The 25,874-nt window shown below is 36.3% G+C and overlaps 1 protein-coding gene, 1 long non-coding RNA gene and 1 pseudogene across 5 annotated transcripts in view; 2 read left to right on the top strand and 1 right to left on the bottom strand.

Moving 5' to 3' along the window:
• The window catches only part of LOC141514628 (uncharacterized), a 69,896-nt gene extending 58,524 nt beyond the window's left edge, over positions 1-11,372 (top strand). For 2 of the 4 annotated variants that reach the window (XM_074225600.1, XM_074225598.1), the window contains 4 exons: positions 4,838-4,871; positions 6,049-6,146; positions 6,436-6,469; positions 10,782-11,369. In XM_074225600.1, the coding sequence (XP_074081701.1) occupies positions 4,838-4,871; positions 6,049-6,146; positions 6,436-6,469; positions 10,782-10,916 (301 nt within the window). In that variant the 3' untranslated portion in view covers positions 10,917-11,369. Of the gene's footprint in view, positions 1-4,837; positions 4,872-6,048; positions 6,147-6,435; positions 6,470-10,781 lie in introns of all 4 variants that reach the window. The other 2 variants (XM_074225601.1, XM_074225599.1) reach the window with 2 other exon arrangements.
• LOC141514629 (uncharacterized) overlaps positions 1-12,604 on the bottom strand; it is a 39,818-nt gene extending 27,214 nt beyond the window's left edge. Inside the window, exon 1 of the long non-coding RNA XR_012476072.1 lies at positions 12,476-12,604. This is a non-coding gene — a long non-coding RNA (uncharacterized LOC141514629). The remainder of the gene's footprint in view (positions 1-12,475) is intronic.
• A 7,128-nt stretch (positions 12,605-19,732) lies between these two features.
• LOC141511533 (triple QxxK/R motif-containing protein pseudogene) lies at positions 19,733-20,253 on the top strand (annotated as a pseudogene).
• Positions 20,254-25,874: the final 5,621 nt, after the last annotated feature.

The raw sequence follows: 25,874 nt of genomic DNA, 5'->3' as shown, positions 1-25,874 counted from the left end.
CTAAAGTCATCATTTGTTTGTTTTTTTTTTTTGGAGTTGGGGGGTAGAGGAGCTCCCGGGAAATGCTGTCTTAATGCTGCCATCTTTGCTCCGCCCCACTGTTTTATTGTTTTGTGATTTCTCGCAAAGTCATCAGCTTCCTTTAGTTCTATTCTACATTTGAAGGAGTTATTTTCTTCAGAGAGCTTTTTTGTTTCCTTTTCCAGCTGGTCAATTCTGCTTTTTTTAAGGCATTCTTCTCCTCATTTGCCTTTTGGACTGCTTTTCCCATTTTACCTAAACTGGTTTTTATGTTATTTTCTTCAATTTTTTTTTGTATTTCACTAAGTTGCTGACTTCGTTCATGATTTTTCTTCATCATTCTCATTTCTCCTCCCAATTTTTCTCTACCTCCCTTAATTGTTTTTCAGTCCTTTTTTGAGCTCTTCTATTGCCTGAGCCCATTTTTTATTTCTCTTGGAGGCTTTGGATACAGAAGTTTTGATTTTATCATCTTCTGAGAGTGCATTTTTATCCTCCATGGGACCAAATCAATTTTCTATGTCCAGATTCTTCTTTTTCTGTTGTTTGCTCATTTCCTCAGCCTGCGACTGATTGACTGCACTTCCAAGGCTTTGGGGTGTTTGGGGGACACCCCCCACAAGGAACTTAATTCCTCCAAAGTCTTATGAGAGGCTCTGACTGCTCTCTTGCCTGTGCTCTGGTATGTGGATGACCACAGACCCTCCCCTCTGCCCTGGAGCTATGAGGAGCATCCCTGCTGGGCTATGGTGGTATAGGGGCCCAGACTGTGACCTGGATCTGAGTGTGGGCAAACAGCAGAATCCTGCTCCAGGGAGAGCAGAGAGAAATCTGCAGTCTCCCCAGACCCTCATACCATCTGTGGGCTAGGAGCTCTGGAAGTGCTGAGTGGCTCCACTGATTCTCACTGCAGGTTCTCACCTCAGGGCTGCTCTGATGCTGTTGCTCCCTGCTCACTCTGGTGTGGCAGAGTACTCTCACCTCCCCTTCAAGCTGTCTCTGGTGATTCCTGGGCCAAGAGGTCTGGAAACTGCCCCTCCCACAGACTTGGGTGCCCCCAGGTGCCCCACGGGCTGTTCCTGGGAGGCTAGAGCTAGTTTGCTCTGGTCTGGCTGCACTGAGTTATGGCTATGCTGGGGCTCTTTCCAACCCTGGTCCCAGTGAAACAGACCTTTCCTGCAGAACTTCTAAGTTGTCTTGGACTGGGAAATTGTATCACTTAGTCTTTCTGTGAGTTCTGCCCCTCTAAATTTTGTCTAGATTCATAATTTGACAGCTTTTGGAGATTTGGGGGAATGAGTTTACAGGAATTCTTGGCTCCATGCTGCCATCTTGTCTCTGTCCCTCATCAATATTTATTCCTCAGAAGAAGAGACATCATGAAAGCTGTCTTCATGTTTTTGGAACCCTGCCATGTAGAAGGGGGAGCTTGGTCATGTAAGTCAAAATTTGGAACAATGGATAAAGATATAGGAAGGCATATTCCAACTTGATATAAGGAAAATTACACAGAATGGGTTGCCTTCATACCTCTGTCCCTGAACTCTCTTAAACAGATGCTGGATAATCACTTGTTGGGGAAGACATAGAATGTTTTATGTGGGAGATATGGCAACATGGTATCTGATGTTCCTTCAAAGTCTAAAATTACTGAGTTTATCCTTAGGTTCTAGTTTTCCTCTTTTCACTATATCCGTCCCAGACTCACTTTTTGCCTCCTATAAAATGCAGGGTTAAACTACATGATCTTATAGTGGCCTTCAAATTGTAACATTCTGGGGTTCCATGGCTTTTTGAATGGAAGATTAAAGTCACAGAAACTGAAAACAAAGTGACTGGCAGTGTGACTCTATGGCTACTTGTTTAAATAGAATAGACAACCCATTTGTATGACCACAGAAATTCCCACCCAATTTCATGATTTCTTTGTTAAGTACAAATTTCCATAGAAACAAGATATCAGTCCTTGAATTTGTTGCCAAGTCTCAAATGTATAACATTAGCATGTTTTGGGGAAAGAGCTGAAATTATGATGATCTCTAGAATCTAGGTGTTGGTGCTAAAGCTCATTCTAACCTAGCCATAAGGGAAATTTCCATAGCCTTGAAGAAAGGGGTATTTTCCTTTCTCATCTTATTTCAGGGGCATAAGAGACTTCTTGATTTTTGACTTATGACTGGAATATAGCTCTGATTCAAAATTATGCCATACAGTATTTGCTTCTCTGGCTGCTTGTTGATCAGAAATCTATCTAGTTCCATTCAAGTCTAACATACTTTCGTGGAGTTTGTTTTATAATTCTTTTTGGAATTTTATTTAGAAAAATTCCAGTTTTTCTTGGCTAGATTAAAAGGAAATTCCCTCTCCAATGAAAAGTGTGTGTGTGTCCTGCTAGTGAATTGAAATGGTGATAATAGCAAGCATCAAGATTGAACTTTCAGTCACAGACAGAAAGGTCTCATATATACCAAAATATTCATAAATCCATCAATTGGGCAATAACTCAATAAAATGTGATATATGAATATAATGGAATATTACTGCACTTTAAGAGAAATAATCAGGAATTCAGAGGAACATTGGAAAACATGCTGAGCAAAGAGAACCAAGAAAATGAGATAAACAACAATATAAAGGGAAAGAACACAAAACCCAAAGCTAAATGACACTTTGTTCTAAGGAAATGAGAAAATTCCCCTCCCCATATTTGCAGAAGTGGAAACTATGAGTGTAAAACATTATATATACTGTGAGATTCAGTTCAAGTTTTTGACTAGTTTTGCTGACCTGATTGACCCCACCAGTTTCTTTGCTACAACTAATGGCTCAGTGAGTAGTGAAGAGATGAAGGATATGCTCAGAAATACAAGAAAAACAATAGTTATCAATAAAAATCATTAAAAAAAATTTTGGACCAGTAGAGGCTACGGGGGTGGCAGTAGTGGAGGAGGAGGTGCCAGTCACTCTGCTTTCAGTTTCTATGACTATAATCTTCCATTCAAAGAGCCATAGAACCCCAGAATGTTACAGCTAGAGGGACACTAAGAGATCATATAGTTTAACCCGACATTTTATAGGGGAAGAAAGTGAGTCTGAGAGGGATATAGTGAAAAAGGGAAATCTAGAGCGTAAGGATAAACTCAGTGATTTTTAGATTTTGAAGGAGCATCAGATACCATCTTGCCAAATTCCACATAAAACACTGTCTTCCCCAACAAGTGGGGAATTATCTAGCATCTGTTTGGAGCCTATTGTCTTGGTTTTCCTGAACATCCATCACATCTTCTCTGGGATCCTTCTTTGCCTATTGCTCCAAGATTTCACCCTTGCCTGTTGTTTCTACTTCTCATAATATCAAATTTCTTCTCTGTCTTAAATGAAAGTATTAGGATGGTCTGTGTGCCCAGATAGTTGCAATAAATAGAATCATTTTCAACCCTGTTCTATTTTAATGCTATGAATTTGTTATCTCACTCTTATGTGGAGGCATTCTGTCCTAGTTCAGATCATAATCCCTCCCCAACTTTTCTTCCTGTGTAATTGTCTTTTGACACATCTTTCACGCATATATCAGCATATGCTTCTCCTGATTATTTTCGTATTTCAGTACTGTCAATATATCACTCCAATTAGACTTCCATTGCTTCTGGTCATCTGAAGGGCAGGCCCACTTCTTTATTGTGACATGAAAGCTTCTTGATAATATCTCTCATGAGGTAAATTTCTTCTCTACTCTGAGTCTCCTTGGACAAATCTAGATTCTCCAGAAGTGATGTGAATTTACATTAGACTGAGTCCACATTACCAAGGTGATGAGGACTTTGTTCTAGTCCTAACTCAAACCCATTTTTAGTTAATGCCTTGGCCTTGATCTTTCAAAGGACGACCACATAGAGACTCAGAGAAAGCTGGATAGAAGTCCAATAGAGAAATGCCTAGAAGGTCTTTCTTGGGGAGAGTTCTTTGCATCTATGGTTCCTTTATAGTAAACCATGTGGTGTTTCTTGTGGGGAAGATCTAGTTTAAGATGGAGAAATGGAAATAAGGAAAGAGGGAAAGGAGTGTCTACATCAAACAGATGCAAAGAAGGAAGAATTGGCAAACCAAAGAATAAGCTTTGCTTTTCCTTTTGCTGGTATTGTGACTATAGAGACGGCTGTTGTTGTTTTTTTAAATAATACTGAGATCTCTGCCTATGCAAAAGGCCCCATCTAAGGTAATTCTCTAAATTGGAAGGATATGGTTGACCAAAGCCCATCAGAGATGAATGAACAATCCTGAGATTTGTTTGTTTGGTGTGTGTGTGTGTGTGTGTGTGTGCATGTGGTCTAAGTAGAGAAAAAACTAAGGAAGTTGGTCTAGATGGTCTCTAAAGTGTCATCCAGTTCTATGAGATAGGATGATAAAGTTTAGAGCTAGAAGAAACCCTAGAAATCACCTTCCTTCCCTTACTATTTTATCAATAAAAAGATTAAAACCTGAAGAGATTAAGTGATTTGTCATTACAGAAAGTAAGCAACATAATCAGGATTTGAATACAAGACCTGGGCTCCCCACTATAAATCCAATTTTCTTTCTATAATACCCCACTTCTGGCTGACATCATCCCCACCCTAAATTTACCTTCTTTGAGCTAGCCTCTATCTCAAAGGCTTATTCACCTCAGTTTTTGACTATACATGAATTTTATATATCTATGTATACATAATACATATAACATATAAATGTATAACCATATACACATGTGAACATGTGCCTATATAAACATGTGTATATGAGTATTTGAGTGTGCTTAAAAACAAACCTCTTTCTATAGGGAGGAAGACATGGGAACAGTTCGAGGCAAGAAAGTAAGTGAGAATCTTTAAATACTTCAAATCCAGGTCCTCTAAATCTTTAAATCACTTTTAAAACTAGAAGAATAGGAAAGATAAATTAGTTGCACTTCAGTTTCTGGTGTCTAAAGGCAGAATAAGTGAATTAGGATAAAGAAGCATGAACTGAAGAGGAAAGAAGATTGCATATTCTATTAACTAGGGTTTGGTCATAGAAATTTTGCCAGATGTTGAAAGATATCTATGCCAACAGCAGTGATCTAAGCTAGGGCATATTCCCTCCCACAACCACTACTTATCCTGGAGTAGCCTCCTTTAGTCTCAGACAACTTTTCCTCATGGTGTCCTAGAATGCATTTTTCCCCACTAGGAGCTGTACAAATGCTTCCCCAAAGACTTCAACATGCCTCAGGAACAAAAAGTTTCAGTTCCAGTTTGGCATAGTCCTGTCTTATGAATCATTTTATTTTCTCTTTATAAATTTCAGAATAAAAATCATTCCACTTGGTCTAACTCTAGTGCTCATGTGACCTATATGCAACATCAGTTCAGAACCTTGTGCCCAAAAGCCCTGGACTAGGAAGTAAGAATTCACCTTTAGGGGTGGCTAGGTGGCGCAGTGGATAAAGCACCGGCCCTGGAGTCAGGAGGTACCTGGGTTCAAATCCGGTCTCAGACACTTAATAATTACCTAGCTGTGTGGCCTTGGGCAAGCCACTTAACCCCATTTGCCTTGCAAAAACCTAAAAAAAAAAAAATTCACCTTTAAGTACATTGGCTAAGAATTATGAAGTATTTTCCTTACAATACCCTTTGAAGCTAAAAAGCTTGCAAATATTATTATGCCCATTTTAACGATGAGGTAAATAAGATCCAGGGAGAAGATTAATTTTTTCCTTACCTATTTCATAGCATCATTTTGAGAAAATCTCCTTGCACACACTGTCAATCTCCATAAAAAGATTTGCAATCTCAGGCTCCATCTAATTCATTCTTGAATAAGAATTTTTTTTAAAACAGTTATTTAACAATTTAAACATATTGAAAAAATAAATTCTTTTATTTTTGAAACTATAGTCAGTCAAATTAGTTGTGCATGTGCACATTACCTCTTCTAGACATAACTTCTTTTCTTTTAAAATGCTTAGAATAAGTCATTTTTAGTGACTTTTAATGACTTCTCTCTTACCAGGAAAAAGAGAATAAGGCTATCATTTTAACACACAACTTGGTGAGATTCAGCTCAAGAACCATAGTAGGGGCCATAAAAGCATCAGCTGTCACTGAATGGTAAGTAGTTCCTGTTCTGCAAAAATATAAGGGATAAGTCTCGTAACATATATTGAGGGGATGCAAAAAAGGTATATGATGCAAACTATACCTTCCTTACAAATGTATTTTATCAGGTATCTTCCCAATGAACAATTCTATGAAGGACCCTGAAAAGATATAGTCATATTGCTGAGCTATGCCTGCTATGGGAGTCATAAAATCATTTGATTTTCCTGTTCTCAACATTTCCTAATCTTCTAAAAGTACTATAAATATTCTAATGGTCTTCCCTATCTTCTTTGCTCAGGGAAGAGGTGTCTGGAACCCAAGATGAGAAGAAGGTAAGTGATGATGCTAAATAGTTTAAATCTGATTTTCAAATTAGATCTTATGCCCAGAGAAAAGTCTTAAAATATATAGGTTATTTTATCTGATTGTTCACTGCCATGGGGAGGAGAGAGGAAAGGAAGGATGGCAGAAAAATGTGGAACTCAAAAAGTTTGCAAAAGTTTGAATGTGGAAAACTGTCTTTGTATGTCATTGGAAAAAAATAAAATCTTTGTTAATAAAAATAAAGTAACAACTATAAAGACAAAAATTATATGTTAAGGAAAAAGAAATGTTCAATGAAATTTAGTCTTAACACAATGAATGTGCCTTCTAGAAGAGGAGAGTTCTATAGTTTCTATTAAGTATGCTAATTTAATATATTCTCTTATATGTATGTATGTCCTAGAGATGGGGGAGCCAGTTATCTTGGGATTTTGGAAGTGTATCTTTTTCTTTTTTTAGGTTTTTGCAAGGCAATGGGGTTAAGTGGCTTACTCAAGGCCACACAGCTTGGTAATTATTAAGTGTCTGAGGCTGGATTTGAACTCAGGTACTCCTGACTCCAAGGCCGGTGCTCTATCTACTAGACCACCTAGCCACCTCTATCTTGGGATTTTGTAAAGAGGAGATGGCACCCACCTCCTGACAAAGAAGGGATGGACTCAGGTGCAGATTGAGACACATATTGTTTTGGCCATGACCATTGGGGGAATTTGCTTTGCTTAATTATACATGTTTGTTTTTTAAAAAATTGAAGGTGGAGGATTGGAAAGGGAGAGAAAATAGATTTTTGTTCATTGAAAATAAAATCTGGCCTCAGACATTTAATAATTACCTAGCTGTGTGGCCTTGGGCAAGCCACTTAACCCCATTATCTTGCAAAAACTAAAATAAATAAACAAACGAATGAATGAAGGAATAAACTAATTCATTAATTCATTAAAATTAATTAAATAATTAAGATTAAAATTAACTTTAAAATAAAATTTTACATTTTACATTTAAAAAGGTGTCCCTAAAAGGCAAAGGTATGTGAAAAACAGTTGGATCCCCACCCACTAAGGGTTGCCTATTGTGCCAATGATTGAGTGATTAACAAGTCCATCATAGAGGGAGAGAAGATACTGGATAGAGAAAGGGCATGGCCTAAGCTGTGATACAGCTAGTAATGACAGTGTTATGTTGTGGTCAAACTTGAGCATTTATCAATTTCAGCAAATCCAGAAGGAGTCATGAAAGGGTGGTCAGAGCCCCAGTCAAAGGGGAATTAGAAGTTGACCCATATTAGGTCTAGTAATGTTTTGGCAGGAGAACAGTATGAAGTCTTAGAAAATGACATTTATCCCATGGAAAATCTTTGTATTTATGTGCATATCTATTTAATGGGGACAGTGTCCCCAAACCTGGTCTCTTCCATATTCAACTCCATTGTCATCACCACTGCTCAGACACCAAAGGTCCGGAATATGCCCAATTAGATTCAGCAAATATTTAATAGGCTTAGAAAACTATTAGAGACAATGGAGAGATTGAGTATCTAATAGGACAAGTCCTATTAGATGGGACACTATATATTATTAAGTCATACTTATTTGGTTGTATTAATAAAATGTGTTGTATTTGTGAGTCATTGACTAGAACTTGTGAATGCTCTGTGGTTGCACAAGCATTGTTCTTTTTTGTTTTGTCTTTTCTTTTAGATTTTATTTATTTTGAATTTTACAATTTTCCCCCCAATCTTCCTTCCCCCCCCCCCCACAGGCATTATTCTTAAATGGGATTTGTTATATAGATTTAATTTAGCCTTAATTCTGAATGTTGACATATACCAGGAATAATATATTTTCAAAAGGGCAATATGGAGTGGGGGTGGGATAGAGTATAAAACTTGAAGTCAAGGAAACCTGTGTTCAAATTCCTCAGATATTTTATATTAAGTCATTTAGTATCTATGTCCTCCAAGGGACAGTTAGGTAGCTCAGTGGATAAAGTGCTGGCCCCAAAAAAGGAAGTTCTGAGGGGTAGCTAGGGGGTGAAGTGAATAGAGCACCAGCCCTGGAATCAGGAGGACCTGGCTTCAAATCCGGCCACAGACACTTAATAATCCAGCTGTATGACCTTGGGCAAGTCACTTAATCCCATTGCCTTGTAAAATCCTAAAAAAAAAAAACCCAAAAGAAAAAAAGGAAGTCCTGGACTCAAATCCAGTTGCAGACAATTATTAGCTGTGTGATCCTGGGCAAGTCACTTCACCGTGTTTGCCTCAGTTTCCTCATCTATAAAATGATCTGGAGAAAAGAATGGCAAATCATTCCAGTATCTTTGCCAAGAAACCCCTAAATGAGTTCACAATGAGTTGTACACAGCTGTAACAAATAAACAACAAAATTACTGTCTACAAAGTGGGTTGTTGTTATTGCTGGTTTTTTTTAGGTTTTTACAAGGATATGTTATACAAGGATATGTTATGGAACTATAAGGCAATAGATTGTCCTACTCTTTGCAGTAGAAAAGGGACACTTTCGCTGGTGATCCACCCCTGAGGAATATGGGGAAGGTAAGAGGAGAAGGAGATTCCCTTTCAGTGATAGATCAGATGACCAGGTCTTGGTCTAAGGCAACAAATCAGAAAGTCTGAGACCAAGATAGCATGTGTATTTGAAGTATTATATTAGAAACATGCAGTACCTTTACATGAATGAGAGCTTTTTATATGAGTTCAAGGTATTTTAAAATGAGGAAGCTTGATTAATTTCTCCAGTCCATTTCAATTTATATATATATATATATATATATATATATATATATACATATATATATATACATATATATATATATGAAAAGGTATTTTTGAATGAGATATTAATTCAGTTTCTACACTAGTACACTAGAGAAGGGAGAACCTGAAAACTCATCATACATAAACTAACATAAGATCAATTACAAGAGTTCTCTTGAAACATATTCTGCACAATCAATCAAGGCTTCAGATAGGTCACTATTTGCATCTGGTACTATGTAACAATAGTAGAGTAGAGGTAATCCATCTCCTTGATGCTTACCCATTCCTTTTTCCAATACCCTCAGACAGAAAGCACTTCTTAAGGTGACTAAAAAGCAGTTTGAGGATAAAAACAAGTAAAAACTGTTGGCAAATATGGTTTCCTTGTGCATTATGAATTCCAAAATTTCTAAAACATAATTTTTATATTCTTCTTATGTAAAGTTTGGTCTTAGATCAACCCATCTAAGAGAAAAATTAACCCTAATTATGTAGCTATGTCAGATTCCAAGATGGCTTATGTACAGAAAAAGTCCTATCTTTGACATGTGATAAGAATGCTACCTCCTTTAAAAGGACTTCAGGATGGTTATTGGTGGGTAATAAGTGAACAGGGGCTTATCTATTTCCTCAGTTTCTAGAGAGGCAACCAGAATAGAAGTCTTGATATGAACCCCAGGTTCTTTCAAGTAATATGAGGAATATTAAAAGGAATGAGAATCAAAGAATTGGAATACTCCTCTACCTACTTAAAATAGGCTAACAAAGGATAAATCTTATTTATTACCCTAGGTACTACAGGGCAATTTGGACTCAGGTGAAATTTCTGTGAAATTTTAACTGGGGTCTAATCACTTTTCATCGACTAAGAAGGTGAAAAGCTCCTAAAACTATATAAGTATATAGGATAATAGACAATTATTATGGTGAAAGAAATATGGTTTGAAAGGCTGCTCTTTTGTTTTTGCCCATATAGATTATGTAGGGCCACTTGAGTCTGTCTAGAGGCAGAGATGTCAAAATAGTAATTTCTAATGTCTCCTTCTCCCCACTGCTCTACAAGGAATAATGATTTCTGTCAGGAGCTTAGGACCAGAGTTGAATACTTTAATCTCATAATAGAAAAGGGAAACTAGGCTAAAATTATATCTATTTCTTCCTTAAATATTATTCATCTAGAGTATGTAATTTTTAGGTTCAAGTTATAGTTTTCAATAACTTTTTTAATGAAGAAGAGAGACTTCAAGATTTACATCCAAAGTTTGACTCCCTCACTACCTGATACAGTTGAACACCAATTAACAAATAGAAAATAAAGCCATTTATTCAAAGCAATAGCAAAATAGAAATAAACAAAATATATAGAGGAAAATATATCCTAGATAAATATAGAGTAAATGAACCCTTCCATTGGGAGTAAGATATCTCATCACAACCAAGGGAGAGATTCTCAAACTTGCCCAAGGGAAAATTCCCAGCAGTCTTTGATGTGGTAAGCTGAAGATAGGGAACTGATAGAGATGGTCTGTTTTTTTCCCCAGAATATTTCTCCCTTCATGGACCTGAAGAAAAGTCAGAATCATGCACCCAAGGAAGATGAATCTGACAAGCCTCTGATGGAAGTGCTCATAGGGTTTTCCCTTGGGAATTCTCTTGGGGATTCTCTTGGTATCTGAAGGCTAACTCAGATTCTAAAGGGAAAAAAGGAATAAACTTCCTATACACAATAATCCTAACATGGGAGAAAATATCTGTTATGAATCTAAATATTATATATGCTGATTATTCTGTAGCAAATAGTATTAATTTCTGATGTGATATCATCTACTTTAAATTTCAGGAAACTGGGTGGGGAGGGGAGTCACATGATTTTTCATATTACAGAAGTAACTTGCCTCTCCTCTAATGGCTTCCAAATCATTTTGATGGTGCACTCTTATCAGTTTTAATATTTTCTTTTATTATTTCTTGGTCTCTAATAACTTCACCAGCTTCCCCTTGCCTGATTCTAATTTTCAAGGACTTAAGATTCTAACTCTCCTTTTCTAGTTGGTTAATTTCTTTTCATAATCTTGTTTTTCTTGGATTTTTAAAAATTTTTTCTCAATCTCTTATTTAGTTTTTAAAATCTTTTTTGAGTTCTACAAATTTTTTTTGATTAGGTAGTCATTTGATGTTACTCGTTGGGATAGGAGAGGCTTTTTTTGCTTCAATATATTCCTCAGAAGATGAACCCTGGTCTTCTCTATTCCCATAGTAACTGTTTATGGTTCAGTTCTTCCTCCTTTGCCTTTCATTGTTTCACATTTGTTACCAGTATGGTTGTTTGGCCACATTCTGCCTAGAAATAGCTCAGAAAAGACTTTTGTACAGTGCTGAATTCAAGTTCAAAGAGATCAATCTGGTTTGCAAAAGTGAATGGAAATCATGCTGATAAATGTAAGTTTGGTCCTCCTTCAACTGAGAAAGCAATCTGAGACTGGCTACAGGAAGAAGAAACCTTCCTGAAAATGCCCACTGCAGAAGGAGGCCATGAGAGGCCATGAGGCCAAGTCAGTAAAATATGGCCTGATTTAGAGAGGGAATTGAGGATATGGATTGAAGAGCCAAGGCAATTGGAATTCCTGTGTCCACAAAGATGGTTCAGCATGAGGCAAGAAACAATTGCTGATGAAAAAGAAAGTTACTGATTTCATAGGAGGACACAATTGGTGCTTCAGATTCATGAAACAGAATGGACTAAGCATACATCCACATACCAGACTTGCCCAAAAGATTCCTGAAAGCTTTGCGCAGAAAGTCCTTTAATTTCTTGATAGCTAAAACTTGAATTCAGTAACTTTATGTGATACATTTTTTTTTCAAATTTTGGGCCCCAAAGTTAAGGTACATCTTATACGTGGGGAAGTATGGTATATGCTTTGTCTAAGAAAGGCAGAACGAAGTCTGACAAAAACTGACAAAACATGCTTATGTCAGTGCTTTTCTCTAGAGTACTTTCCACAAAGTTCAAATTAAGCACTTATAATATTGTTGCTAATCCTATCAACATTATCTAAGAATCCTTTTTATTTATTTAATTCAAATCAAAATCCACGTGAAAGTAGACTAAAGCAAGTAGGTCTGTTACTTAAAAAGTAAACATCTAAAGCAATATCTGAAGATCTCGATGCACTGAATAGGAGTCCTCAAGTATTTAAAGGACTATCATACATTTAAGAAACAAGTGCCTTACCAAGAACTCAGACCAGCCATTAGAGAAGTAGAGGATTCTTTGTTGAAAGGTTCTTAAAAACAAGGTAACCCGAAAGCAAGCACACCCTTGGAAAACAAAGACTTTGCTTTTTATTCCCTTCCCTGAAATGCAAGTCCCTCCCCTTGTTTACCATTGGCTAGGCACTACAGAGGTTACACCCTATCCAGAAGCACCTAATTCCACCACACAAATCTCTGCACCTATCACGTTTTCCCACTCCCTTGTGGGAAATATATCCCCTGATATATTCAGCCTCATAACCGGTTTTCACCAGTCACACTTAACCATTGTGGAAATGAAACTTAATCACTTCTCATCTATGGAAGAGGAATTTTATTTGTTCTCACTGGGCTCAGAGAGAACAACTAGGAGGAATAGACAGAAGTTACAAAGAAGCAGATTTAGACTTGCTGTAAGGACTCCAGGCAAAGAACTGAAGCTGTCTGAAAGAAAAAATGAATACCTCAAGAGGTAATGGATTACCCTTTACTCATGGTCATCTATATGAATATAACCATTTCCTCAAGCTACCTGGGCTAGTTTCATATGATCTCCATGTAATGCTCTGAGCTCTCATTTGTCCCTCTTTGAATCTCCACAGACTAGTCACTAGTAATCACAATCACAACTTGATAGAGAAAAGAGTATAATTTACTTTCGAAACGTAAGGGATAACTATATCAGGAAATTTTATTAAGCTGCAAACACACTGTTAACACACATTTCTCAAAGTATTTCCCATCCACTAGAGACAGATGGTTGATCTGTCATTAAACTTCATTACTTCTACCACCCAACTTAGGGGAACAGGAAGTGATGGGTTGTCCATTGATGGCCACAAATGGCACTCAGTAATATTGATAAAGATATACAGAGGAAAGAATACAAATGATGAAGAATCTTGGATTCATGCCATGTGAGAACTGGTTGAATGAAATAGGTATATTTCCTGGAAAAGTATTCAATTCAAAAACTATGGAATTAGCTAGATGCAAACATAGCAAAAAAAAATATCTCAAGAATTTATATTCCACTAGACTTGGGGATGCAAGTCACATTAATTTTTTTTATTTTAAACTTCACAAACACTAACTTTCCAAATAAAAAAAAAGAATGAAAAAAGAAAGAATATATGAAACTGTGAATCTCTATTACACATAACTGTGGTGGGGGGGCGGTAATATGTACTAAATTCATTGTTAATTTCAAAGCTGTCCTGCTTGTCTGGTTTTACTTTTGAACTTCCTTCTATGCATTTCTTTAAAAATGTTTCAATGACCCTCTTTTTAATTTACATCATTAATAAACTAGTTCCCCCTTAAAAAAATACCCTTTCTTGTAACAAATAAGTTTAGGAAAGCAAAACAAATCCACACATTGTCCATTTCCCAAAACATATATCTCAAAATGTGCTTCATCATTGGTCCTTTTGAGTTGTGGTTAAGCATTGATCAGAGTTTTTAAGGCTTTCAAAAGTTGTTGATTTTTTAACAACTGTATAAATTGTTTTTCTGGATCATCTTACTTTGCATCAATTCATATGCATTTTCTCAGGTATATTTGAACTGATTCCTTTCACCATTTTTTTATGGTGAAAATAATCCATTATATCTGTATACCATAATTGGTTCTTCCATTTCCCCAATTGATGGGTATCTCTTTAATTTCAAATTCTTTTCATAATAACAGGAGTAAATGCATTGGGTGAAATGAAATATTTTTTTAATTTTAATTTTTTCTCTCCCCTTTACTTTATCACTCAAGCAAGTCTATATTCGGGGGGGAGAGGGTATTTTGTTTACTCTTAAACAAGAATATTTTATTAATGTAAAAAAAAATTTGTACAAAATGAGAATAAAAAAATAAAATAAAATAAAGAAATGAAATATTTTTAAGTGTATTGGGGTTGGTTAAAGATACTCAGTCTAGGGGCGGCTAGGTGGCGCACTGGATAAAGCACCGGCCTTGGAGTCAGGAGTACCTGGGTTCAAATCTGGTCTCAGACACTTACTAATTACCTAGCTGTGTGGCCTTGGGCAAGCCACTTAACCCCATTTGCCTTGCAAAAACCTAAAAAAAAAAAAGATACTCAGTCTAAGACAAGCTGGACACTGAGAAAAGGCATCATTGAGACTATACAAGAGCTTAACAGAAAACTACACCATACCTTATGAGAATTTCAGGAGAATCCCCTGAAGGAGAATAGTCTTCAAGGATACAATGAAAGGCAAAAGACAGAAACCCTGCTCTCAAGTCTAATGGAGGAGACAACATGTAGACAAGAAACACATAGCATAAATTGGAGATAATCAATAGAGAGAAAATAAAGAATGATAGCTAGCAGTGAAACCTGGATCAAGGGAGAATTTTTTAGGTTGAAAGACTTGGATGTGCTTGTGATAGTAGGAAAGCAGCCAGTGGACAGGGAGAGATTGAAAAAAGGTGATAGTATGGGAATGACACGGGACAATAAGTTGGAGAAGAAAGGATGAGAGGAATAATTTTGCATATAAAGAAGTTTTTCTTGAAGTAATGGGTTACCTCTTCATGTGTGATAGATATTGGAAAAGAAAGTGTCAGAAGTCATTTTGATATAAAATGAGGAAGAGGGAAGTTTTGGGCCAATGTTCTTCCAATTTTTCCATGAAATAGTGAGGTAAAGTTTTAAGCCTAAAGATTTGGAGGCAAGGAGAAATGGGAGAATTGAAGAGGATTGAAAAGGACTGGGAAAAACTGCTATGCTGACTAGGATGAGTCAATTAAGAAGATGTGGAAAGATAGGCATGCAAAAGCCTAGTTGAGATTATTTACCACAAATTTTTAGTGGATCTAGTGAGCACAGTTTGGAGATCTCCCCCCCCCCATAATTTCTGAATATTTGCTCTCCCTCTCTTACTTTTCCTTGAAGGAGCACAGTGGCTAGAGAGCCAGTCCTGGACTCAGAAAGAACTGAGTTCAAATGCAGCTTCAGAAACTTTCTAACAAGATGACCCTGAGCAAGTCACTTAACTTCTTGAAAGGAAAGCCATTTAACCAGATTGGAATATGAATTCCCTTAATCACAGTGGTTGAGTCTGACCAGAAAAGACCCATATTTGGAGGTTATAATTATATAATCAAGACCAAACATACAGCCCTTATATGCAATCCAGATAGCCAGTTACAGATCTTGTTTATAGTTTATACTTTTATAAGTCTCAGACTTGGCATGATGCCAGCTTTGTCCTATGCCTCTATAACTGTCCAGGCGATCATGCAACCAGATCTTGCATAGTTTGTGGACAGGAGACAAGACAGGACAGGAGCTTGTAGTTAGAGCTTGTTTGCATGCTTGCGGGGCAATGGGGGACAGTGGACAAGTGGACATTGAGGGTACTGGACAAGGAGGAAAAATGGACCAGGTACCTTGGGAAACTGATAAGTAAACTTGGGCTATGTATACTTGTAGCCTCCCACCACCAAATCTATACAATAAAAAGGTATATATCTCTCCAAGCTTTCTCAGCATTCCTTTGGTCTCTCTGAATAAAGGTTCTAGTAAAACAGACCCCAGGAGAGAGGGAGAAAAACCTCCTGGATTTGAAGTCAGCATAGATGATTGTTTTTGTGTGACTTACAAAGGGTGTTATGAACAGATGGATTTGTCCTGGACTTACATTCTGTTTGCCTGCCTCCCATCCCACCAGCTCTTTCTTTGCTTGTTTCTTTTCTCCCAATTAGATTTTAAGCTTCTTTTCTTATTTGTATCCCCTAGTGTTCACAGTACACTGTCTGGCACATCAGTGCTTAAAAAAATGTTTGCTAAATTGAACTGAATGTTCCACTTTGACAATTCTTTCCACTGCCCTACCTAAAATCATTAATTAAAAACAATTTATTTTAAATTGTTTTCCCTTACTATTGCTCACTCAAACTTCCTCAAATGCTATCTTAACAACTTTCTATTTCACCTTGAACCAATCAGAAGAGAAAATTTCAAATATCTCAATCCTAAATCCTCTTTGGATTGATCCAGGTACACTATCAATAGAAGGACCCATTAGTCATCTCTATTACTCTTTATAACTCTTAGTTATTATTGTTAATTTATGGCTCTGTCTCACTGTTGATAATGATCTAAATTTCTGGTTCATATTGTTTCTTTACATTGTGACTTTCTATATGCTTTGGTGACTTCAACTTCCACATGGATGACTTTAGGCAATACAATTTTAAAATTCCTTGATTTACTGCACACTAAATTCCATCTTTACGACACATCAGTAATCACCAAAAAAAAACCCCAGAGCAATTCATTTCTGAGACTTTCACTACAAAATTACTACTTCTACTAAGAACTTACTTGTCACCTTTCTTATATATATTAATCAAAACTTTGTTTCTTAATTAACTCAGATCACTAACTTTTTTTGATTTCTATGTCTTTTGATACATATGTCTTGCCTTCTTTTTCTACAAGCAAAATCTCAGAGAAAAATACAATGGGCTAAATTGAACTAGAATTCTTGAAAGAGATGAAGATAGATTTTTTTTAAGAATTAAAATTTTTAGGGCAGAACCAAGATGGCATGAAGTAAGGAATTCTAGGAAACTCATTCCCCACTAAACTCCAAAAGCCATCAAATTAGACTCTTGCCAAAATTTAGAGGGCCAGAACCCATAGAAAGACTGATACAATTTCCCAGTCCAAGACAACTTAGAAGTTCCACAGGAAAGATTGTTTTACCTGGTGGGGATTGGAAAAAGCCACAGTGCAGCCACAGCCACAGCACAACATGGCCAGGCTGGGCACATGGGTCCATGACAGAGGGGGCAATTTCCAGATCTCTTGGCCCAGGGATTATCAGAGACAGTCGGAAGGGGTGATGAGAGAACTCCAACCTCAGAGCAGCCCTATGATGAGAACCTGCAGTGGGAGTCAGCAGAGCCACCTAGCACATCCAGAGCTCTCAGCCCATAGCTGGTAAAGGGGTTTGGGGGAGACTGCAGAGGTCTCTCTGCTCTCCCTGGGGCAGGACTCAGCTGTTTGCCCACATTCAGATCCAGGTTTCAAGTCTGGACCCCCCCACAATACAACCATAGCCCAGCAGGGACCATTCTCACAGCTCTAGGGCAGAGGGGAGGGCCTGAACACAGGCAAGAGAGCAGTCAGAACCTCTCATAAGACCTTGAAGGAATTAAAGTCCCTGTGGGTTGTCCCAAAAACTCCCCAAAGCCTTGGAAGTGAGGTAAATCAGTCATAGACTGAGGAAATGGGCAAACAACATAAAAGAAGAATCTGACCTTAGAAAATTACTTTGGTCCCATGAAGGACCAAAATATATACTCAGATGATGACAAAAATCAAAGCTTCTGTATCTAAAACCTCCAAGAGGAATAGAAAATGGGCTCAGGCTATGGATGAGTTCAAAAAAGACTTTGAAAAGCAATTAAGGGAGATAGAGGAAAAATTGGGAGAAATGAAGATAAATGTAGATAAATGTAGATAAATCATGAAAACCAAGTCAGCAATTTAGTGAAAGAAATATAAAAAAAAATTGAAGAAAATAATATATTAAAAATCAGTTTAGGCCAAATGGAAAAAGCAACACAAAAGTCAAATGAAGGGAAGAATGCCTTAAAAAAAAAAGCAGAATTGGCCAGCTGGAAAAGGAAATTAAAAAACTCTCTGAAGAAAATAACTCCTTCAAATGCTGAATGGAACTAAAGGAAGCTGATAACTTTGTGAGAACTCAGGAAGAAATAAAACTATACCAAAAAAGACCAAAAATTAGAAGAAAATGTGAAATATATCATTGGAAAAACAACTGACCTCAAAAAAATAGATCCAGAAGAAATAATTTTAAAGTTATTGGGCTACCTGAAACTCATGACCAGGAAAAGAGCCTAGACTTCATTTTTCAAGGAATAATACAGTAAAATTTCCCTGAGATCCTAGAAGCAGAGAGTAAAATAGAAATTGAGGGAATTTACCAAATACCTCCTAAAAGAGATCCCAAAAGAAAAACTCCCAGGAATATTATAGCCAAACTCCAAAACTTGCAAGTCAAGGGAAAAATAACTAAAAGCTACCAGAAACAAGCAATTCAACTACCACAGCTCTATAGTCAGGATTACACATAATCTGGCAGCATCTATATTAAAGGCTTGTAGGACATGAAATATGATAGTCTAGAAGGCAAAAGATCTTGGTTTACAACTGAGAATCAACTACCCAGGAAAACTGAACACCCTCTTTCAGGGGAAAAGATGGACTTTCAATGAAACAGGGGACTTTCAAACTTTCCTATTGAAACAACCAAAGCTGAACAGAAAATTTGATCTCCAAATACAGGACTCAAGGAACCATAGAGGGGGTGGATGAGAAGGACCAATTATGCAGAATTTAATGATGTCGAACTGCTTGTATTCCTGCATGGGAAGAAGATACTGATAACTAATATGAACTTTCTCATTTATAAGAGCAGTTAGAAGGAGCATATATAGACAAGGCATAGAAGGAGTGGAATATAATGGTATAATAATAAAAAGATGGAGTCAATGGGTGATAAAGGAAAATACTGGGAGGAAGAGAAAGGAGAAGTGGCTAAGAGATTTCACAATAGAATCAAGAAAAATGCAATGGAATAGGGAAAGGTAAGGAGGAATGAGTGAGCCTTTATTCTCATCAGAAATGGCTTAGAGATGAAATAATACACACTTAATAGGGTGAGGAAATCTATCCTACCCTAGAGAAAAATGAGGAGAAAGGGATAGGATAAAGGGGAATGAGGGAGGGAAAGGGGGAAATAGGTGATAGAAGAAAGGGAAGATTGTGAGAGATGGTACTCAGATACAACACACTTCTGAACAGGGTCAGGATGAAAGGAGAGAGAGAGAGAATAAAATAAATGAGAGTGGGGAGGAATAGAGTGGAGGGAAATACAGCTAGTGATAGCAACTGTGGGAAAAATATTGAAGCAACTTCTCTGGTGGCTATGATAGGGAAGGCAACTCATCCCAGAGACCGAGGCATTGGAATCTGAATACAGACTGAAGTACATTTTTTCTTCTCTCTCACTATCCTTGAGGTTTCTCATCTTTTTTGGGGGGGTAGGGGGGTTTATGATTACTCTCACAACAAGATTATTGTAATTATATAAAATAAATAAACAAAAAAATCCAAGTAAGTCTCAACTGTTTGCTTTATCTCTGAATGAATTTCTTTATTGGTCTTTAAAAAAAAAAGGATTAGGGGCCAGCTCCTGGATTTCCCCAGTTTGGCTGCCCTTGCCTAGGTGCGAGCGGAGGTGCTGTGAGTGTCGGGGACTAACGGGGTCGGGGAGGCCTTGGCACGGACGACCTCCGCGATCTGGGCCTGAAAGCAAGGGTGCTCGCCTCCTCGGAGGCGCAGGAAGGAAGGTATTTTAGAAACCCATGATGGGTAGAAAGGATGCTTCTACTTTAAAACTTCCTGTTGATCAATATAGAAAGCAAATTGGTAAACAGGACTACAAGAAAAACAGACCTGTTTTAAGAGCAGCCAAGTTGAAAGCAGAAGCCAAGAAAGCAGCAATAGGAATAAAGGAAGTTGGCCTTGTGCTTGCTGCTATATTGGTACTCCTACTGGCTTTCTATGCTTTCTTTTATCTTAAATTGTCCAATAAAGTTGATCCTGTCCTGGAGGTGAATGAAAATTAGCAGTGCATTGATCACGGAATCTTGATCCCTTTTTAGAAAAGCAGATGCTTCAAATAACGCTTTTTGAGAATGCTCTCACCAACATCATTCTGAAGTTTTTCAAAGCATGAACCTTTTAGCTGTTCTACTTCATTTGGGGAACAATTTTAAAGTTTAAGTGAATATCAAGCAAAGATTCTCACCTTGCAATGGAATATGTCAGGTTGTACTGGACATTTTTACAAGATGTTATTATTCTTTTTCTTATAGTGCTGAAAAGACAAGTTTTCTTTACTTAAACTTCTTAGATATGGGGGAAAAATAATGGGTCCTCTCTTTTTAGAAATCTTAGTCCAATTTTCCAATACAATTGCATGTTTCAAAATTGTTTGCTGATCAGTAAATCTTTGTTTCTTTCCAATCACATGGGATGAAATTCTAAATTAAAATTTATTCTTATTTATGGACACCTACTCAGATTGCATTCATCCTTATGTGATTGAAGGAAAAGTTGCAGGGAATTTTGTATTTTAGAAGAAAATGCTACTTTTTCTACCAGCATATTTTATTTTATACTAGATTCTATCTGCACATACATTTACAGTCATCTTTTTCTTTCTCCGCCAACTGTTCAGTGCACATGTGCTCTTTCAGAAATGGCACCTGGATGACAGAAGCTCGAAGAGTCACATATACCTCTGAAATCGAGTTCTTTGCCTCTTGGGCTGTCTGAACTGGTGTAAATAGAAAGTTCAGTTGATGTTGATTTTAATTAGTATATCACTCTATTAATACAAAGCTGGAATTCTATTTTAATTATGTTGTTCCTGCTGCTTGAAGTATCAGTTTGCTCCTCTTGTTAGGAATATGTAAAAAAAATATTTTTCATGCAAATTCTTTAAAATAAAAATGATCCAAAGTTTTTGGAATTTTTACCTTATACAAATGTATATTTCACCTCTCAAGACATAAATTAAATCCTAAAGAGGAAATAAATGACACAAGAATACAGGATGTTTCTTTATATAGTATATATTATAGAATTTTCAGTTAAGATAAAATTTTTATACTTATTATTGATTCATTTGTCAGAAAATAAATTTGACAAAGTCAGTAGATTAAAAACTGATGAAGATTCTTTTTATTTCCAAAGAAAACACAATTTAAAAAAGAAATAATATTAAATATCCTGATAAATCAATACAGAAATTTATGAAGAACTTTTTAATGGCAAAACATCAATAATTTACTGGTGAACTCAGTGAACAGTAATACACAACTTAAATATTGTAATAGTAAAATAAAAAAGAATTTTCAAATCATAAAAAAGGGATTAAATTTTTTTAATAAATGAAATGAGAGTTCTGAGGGGGAAATGGAAAAGAAATGAGTGTTATGGAAGAATTAAAAATGGAATTAATAGCTTAGTACACAAAGTACAACATATTCCCTGGAGATCAGAATTGATCAAATAGAAGCTAATGACTCCAATGGGGCAACAAGAAACACTCTCAAACAAAATCAAAAGACTGAAAAAATTAGAGAAAATAGAAGTATCTCAAAGCAAAAACAAATGAACTTGAAAACAGTTCAACAAGGAAAAAAATCTGACTCTAGATTATCTGACTTGCCTAACTCCCCAAATTCATCATATTAAAAAATATTGAGAAATTTGCTCAGATCTCTTAGAAATAAAAGGAATCCCCAGGTCAACTCCCTGATGATTTCCAAATGAAAACTCCCATGAACATCATAACTGAAATCCAGAACTTCTATCTAGGTTAAAAAAAATATTGTAAACAGTCAGAAATAAAGATTCCAAGTGCCAAATCAGGATCATAGATTTAGCAACTGTTATTATAAAGACATTAAAAAGATTTAATAACTATCATTATAAAGAAGAAATTGGAATATTCCAAATGACAAAATATATGGACTTAAAGTCAAGAATAACTTAATCAGCAAACTGAGTATACTGTTACAGGGGGAAATGGCCCTTTAGTTAAATAGAGGACTTCCTAGTATTCAAGATGAAAAACTATGTATACACTTTGAAATTCAAACACAGGAGTGAAGAGAAACAAAAAAGAAAACATGAATGAACAATGACAAAGTCAGGAGATGACATATATCTTCTCTGAGCCCTATCATCATAAGAGAGTACAATTGGACAAGTCTGGGAGTGATTCTTATGTTTTGATAATGTTGAGGAAAGAATGAAAAGAGAAGTGATAATAATAGACAAGGGAGGAAGGGGAAAGAAAGTTAGGAAAAAAGTTATCTCATATATACAGATGTGATTATACTGAGCTTTTACTATTATAATTACCAACTAACATTTCAGAGGATTGATGATGAAACATGCTACTTACCTCCTGATAGAAAGGTGAAAGACTCAGAATGCATATATGTCCAATGTTGACATTTACTTTGATAGACTATATATGTTTATATTCTCAGTTTGGAGAGGTGAGGATGAGAAGGCATGTGTGTGACATATATACATATATATTTTTTTAATAGAAAAGAATGATTTTCAATGAGAAGTTAGTATGATAAGTGGGAAACTCTTTTTTTAGTTTATTTATTTTATATTATTACAATAATCTTGTTATAAGAATAAACATAGCCCCCCCCCCCGAAGATGAGAAACATCAAGAATAGTGAGACAGAAAAAAATGTACTTCAGTCTGTGTTCAGATTCCAAAGACTGTGTCTCTGGGATGAGTTGCCTTCCCCATCATAGCCACCAGAGAAGTTGCTTCAATATTTTTCCCACAGTTGCTATCACTTAGCTGTATTTCCCTCCACTCTATTCCTCCCCACTCTCATTTATTTTATTCTCTCTCCTTTCATGCTGTCCTTGTCCAAAAGTGTGTTATATCTGAGTACCACAATCTTCCCTCTCTTCTATCACCTATTCCCCTACCCCCATTTCCCCTTATCCTATCCCTTTCTTCTCATTTTTCTCTAGGGTAAGATAGATTTCTATACCCTTTTAAGTGTGTGTGTTATTTCCTCTCTGAGCCATTTCTGATGAGCATGAAGGCTCACTCATTCCCCCTTACCTTCCTCCATTCCACTCCATTGAAAGTTTTTTTCTTGACTCATGTGAAATATCTTAGCCCCTTCTTCCTCTCCTTTCTTTTCCTCCCATTTCTTTCCTTTATCACCCATTGACTCTATCTTTTTACTATATTATACCATTATATTCCACTACTTCCTGTGCCCTGTCTATATATGCTCCTCCTAACAGCTCTTATAAATGAGAAAGTTCATATGAGTTATCATTATCTTCTTCCCATGCAGGAATACAAACAGTTCAACATCATTAAGTTGCTCATAGTTAGTCCTTCTCATCTACCCCCTCTGTGGGGGAAGTGCATTCTTATGGCAAATTTCTTTAATTATTTGCTGGTCTAATCCTTTTCAAACTGACCTAGATTTTTTCCATTTTCATTTTGGCTCTAGAGTTCTAATGAATTTTTTGAGAGTCCAGTATGCTCTCTACTAGGCAGGGATTTTTCTCCTCTTGGAAGTAAGGCATCCCATATTTATAAAAAGCATTGCTCTATCTGAAGTACTCCCTTTAAGGTCTTTAAAAAAACCCAATACTTGTTGTCACTTTTTGGTTTATTTGTTGGGAATTTTTTTAATGGGGTGGTGGTGGGGGGAGATACCGCTTTTCAATTTGCCCTCGCTGCAGATTGCTTTAACTGGCACAAAAAGGAGACCTTTGTATTGGTTCCTACTTGAGAAAAAGCACCAATTCTGTCTTCCTGATGTGGTGGTTGGGGAACTGTGGTGGTTGAGTAACTGAAGACATTTGTGAGGGCTCCAAATCAGTTAATACTGTATTCAGAGCTGCACTTTTAAATTTCTAACATTGAGAGTATCTCTTATAGCTTAATTGAGTTTCAGATTGCTGTAACAATTTATCATTAATTTCTCTGAACTACTTTTGTCCAGGTCCTGTTTCTGATTAACCCAGACTGACTGGTGTATAACACAAAATTGCATGTCTGTTTGTATTGATTCCTTATTTCACTTTTTTAATTTTATCACCTCCTTACAAATCACCTTTCGAGTATTCCAGTTGTTTTGTTAGACCAAGATTCTTTTTCTCCACTGAATATCTCTTAGCAAATTAGTATAGTTTTCTCTGCATTGAGCTAATAACTTTTGCAAATTTAAACATCTCTTGCCAATCCAAATGCCTAAGAATTTCTAAGTTTTCATGCCTAAACTGAATGAAATATACAATGCTCTTTTTCCTATATCAGTCATTTTATACCCCATTTTGAAGGTTCTATTAACTTTTTTTTCCTCATTGGACACTGTTCTAACATTATCTGAGTTAATGAGGAAATTGTTCTTAAAGTCCACTAATCTACTTTGGCCTGCTTCCAACCTCATTCATTCAGAGAATTTGGCCTTAGAACTCCTTGACTGAAGGAACCTGAAAAAACTTTACTGTCCTTCAGGAATTTGATCTAAGCCTACCCAAATTGACAGGCTATCTTGTTCCTCCAGGTCTTTTTGCTTCTCTGGGGTATTTTTCAGGCTTTTTCAGCTCTTTCTCTAGTTCATCTTAAATCCATAATTTATCTACCATATCTAAATATAAAACAAGTCTACATGTGCTAAACAAACCTTGAATGACTTAAGTTTACAATAAATCATATAAAACAGCATAAACAGAAACACAAATACCTCTTAGCAAACAGTTTAATGTGTTTAGTATGTTTAACATTTTTGATTCTTTAAATCAATCAGTCACAGACTTTTTGAGGCTACTTGAGGATTGAAGTAAGATTAGACAGGTAGATTGTGAAAAATAATCTTACAAAGGACTATCCTTCATTTCTACTTAGTTGACAGAGGAAGTCTTCCAAAGTAGGGCTATTCTGTCTGCTAACTCTTAACAGATGCTTAAATCTGAGTCTAAAAGACACCATTTAACTGTAGAAGAAAATCTCAATACTATTTAATTTGGCAAAGTTTGTAAAAAAAAATTTATTAATCATCTTTGCTTAGTGTCTTTGCTTAAAAAAATCCAAAAGCTTCTTCTTTTGAAAATCTCTCTGACCTGTCATATTCTACTAATAAATTATAGGAGTCAAGAACTGGAAACAAAATTCCCCAGTCAAGATTAAAACAAGAATTATGAAATTTAGATTATTTTTAATACCCCATACAGCACAAAAGTAACAACTTCAGCACATCCTAAAGAATCCATTTTCCTAAATCTGTTCAATCTAGTCAAAAGTAGAGAAAAAAAGGTACTGCTTATGACTGGATTAATCTAAAAAGATCTTAGCCTTGCTCAGTCACCCAGCATCCATCGTCCATAGGGAAATCAGAATTTCTCCCAAAACTTTGAGGTAATTTCCCTTTAGAAACTGATTAGATTTCTGATAAGGATGTTACAAAAGTATTTCAGACTAGGACTCCGACTTGATATTTCTTTTTCTTTTTTAAAAAATTTATTTAAGGAAATGGAGTTAAGTGACTTGCCCAAGGTTGCACAGCTAGGCAATTATTAAGTATGAAGTTGGATTTGAACTCAGGTCCTCCTGACTCCAGGGCCAGTGCTCTATCCACTGTGCCATTGAGCTACCCCATATGACTTAATATTTCTTAAAGAAGGGAAGGGATAGGTGTGGGTTAGGTTTAGTATGCTTTCATACATAGTGATTCTGTGTTGGTAGGAATGGGA

The sequence above is a fragment of the Macrotis lagotis genome, chromosome 2, assembly GCF_037893015.1.
Source record: "Macrotis lagotis isolate mMagLag1 chromosome 2, bilby.v1.9.chrom.fasta, whole genome shotgun sequence".
In the NCBI taxonomy this organism is placed as follows: Eukaryota; Metazoa; Chordata; class Mammalia; order Peramelemorphia; family Peramelidae; genus Macrotis; species Macrotis lagotis.
This window is presented reverse-complemented; position numbering and strand designations above follow the sequence as displayed.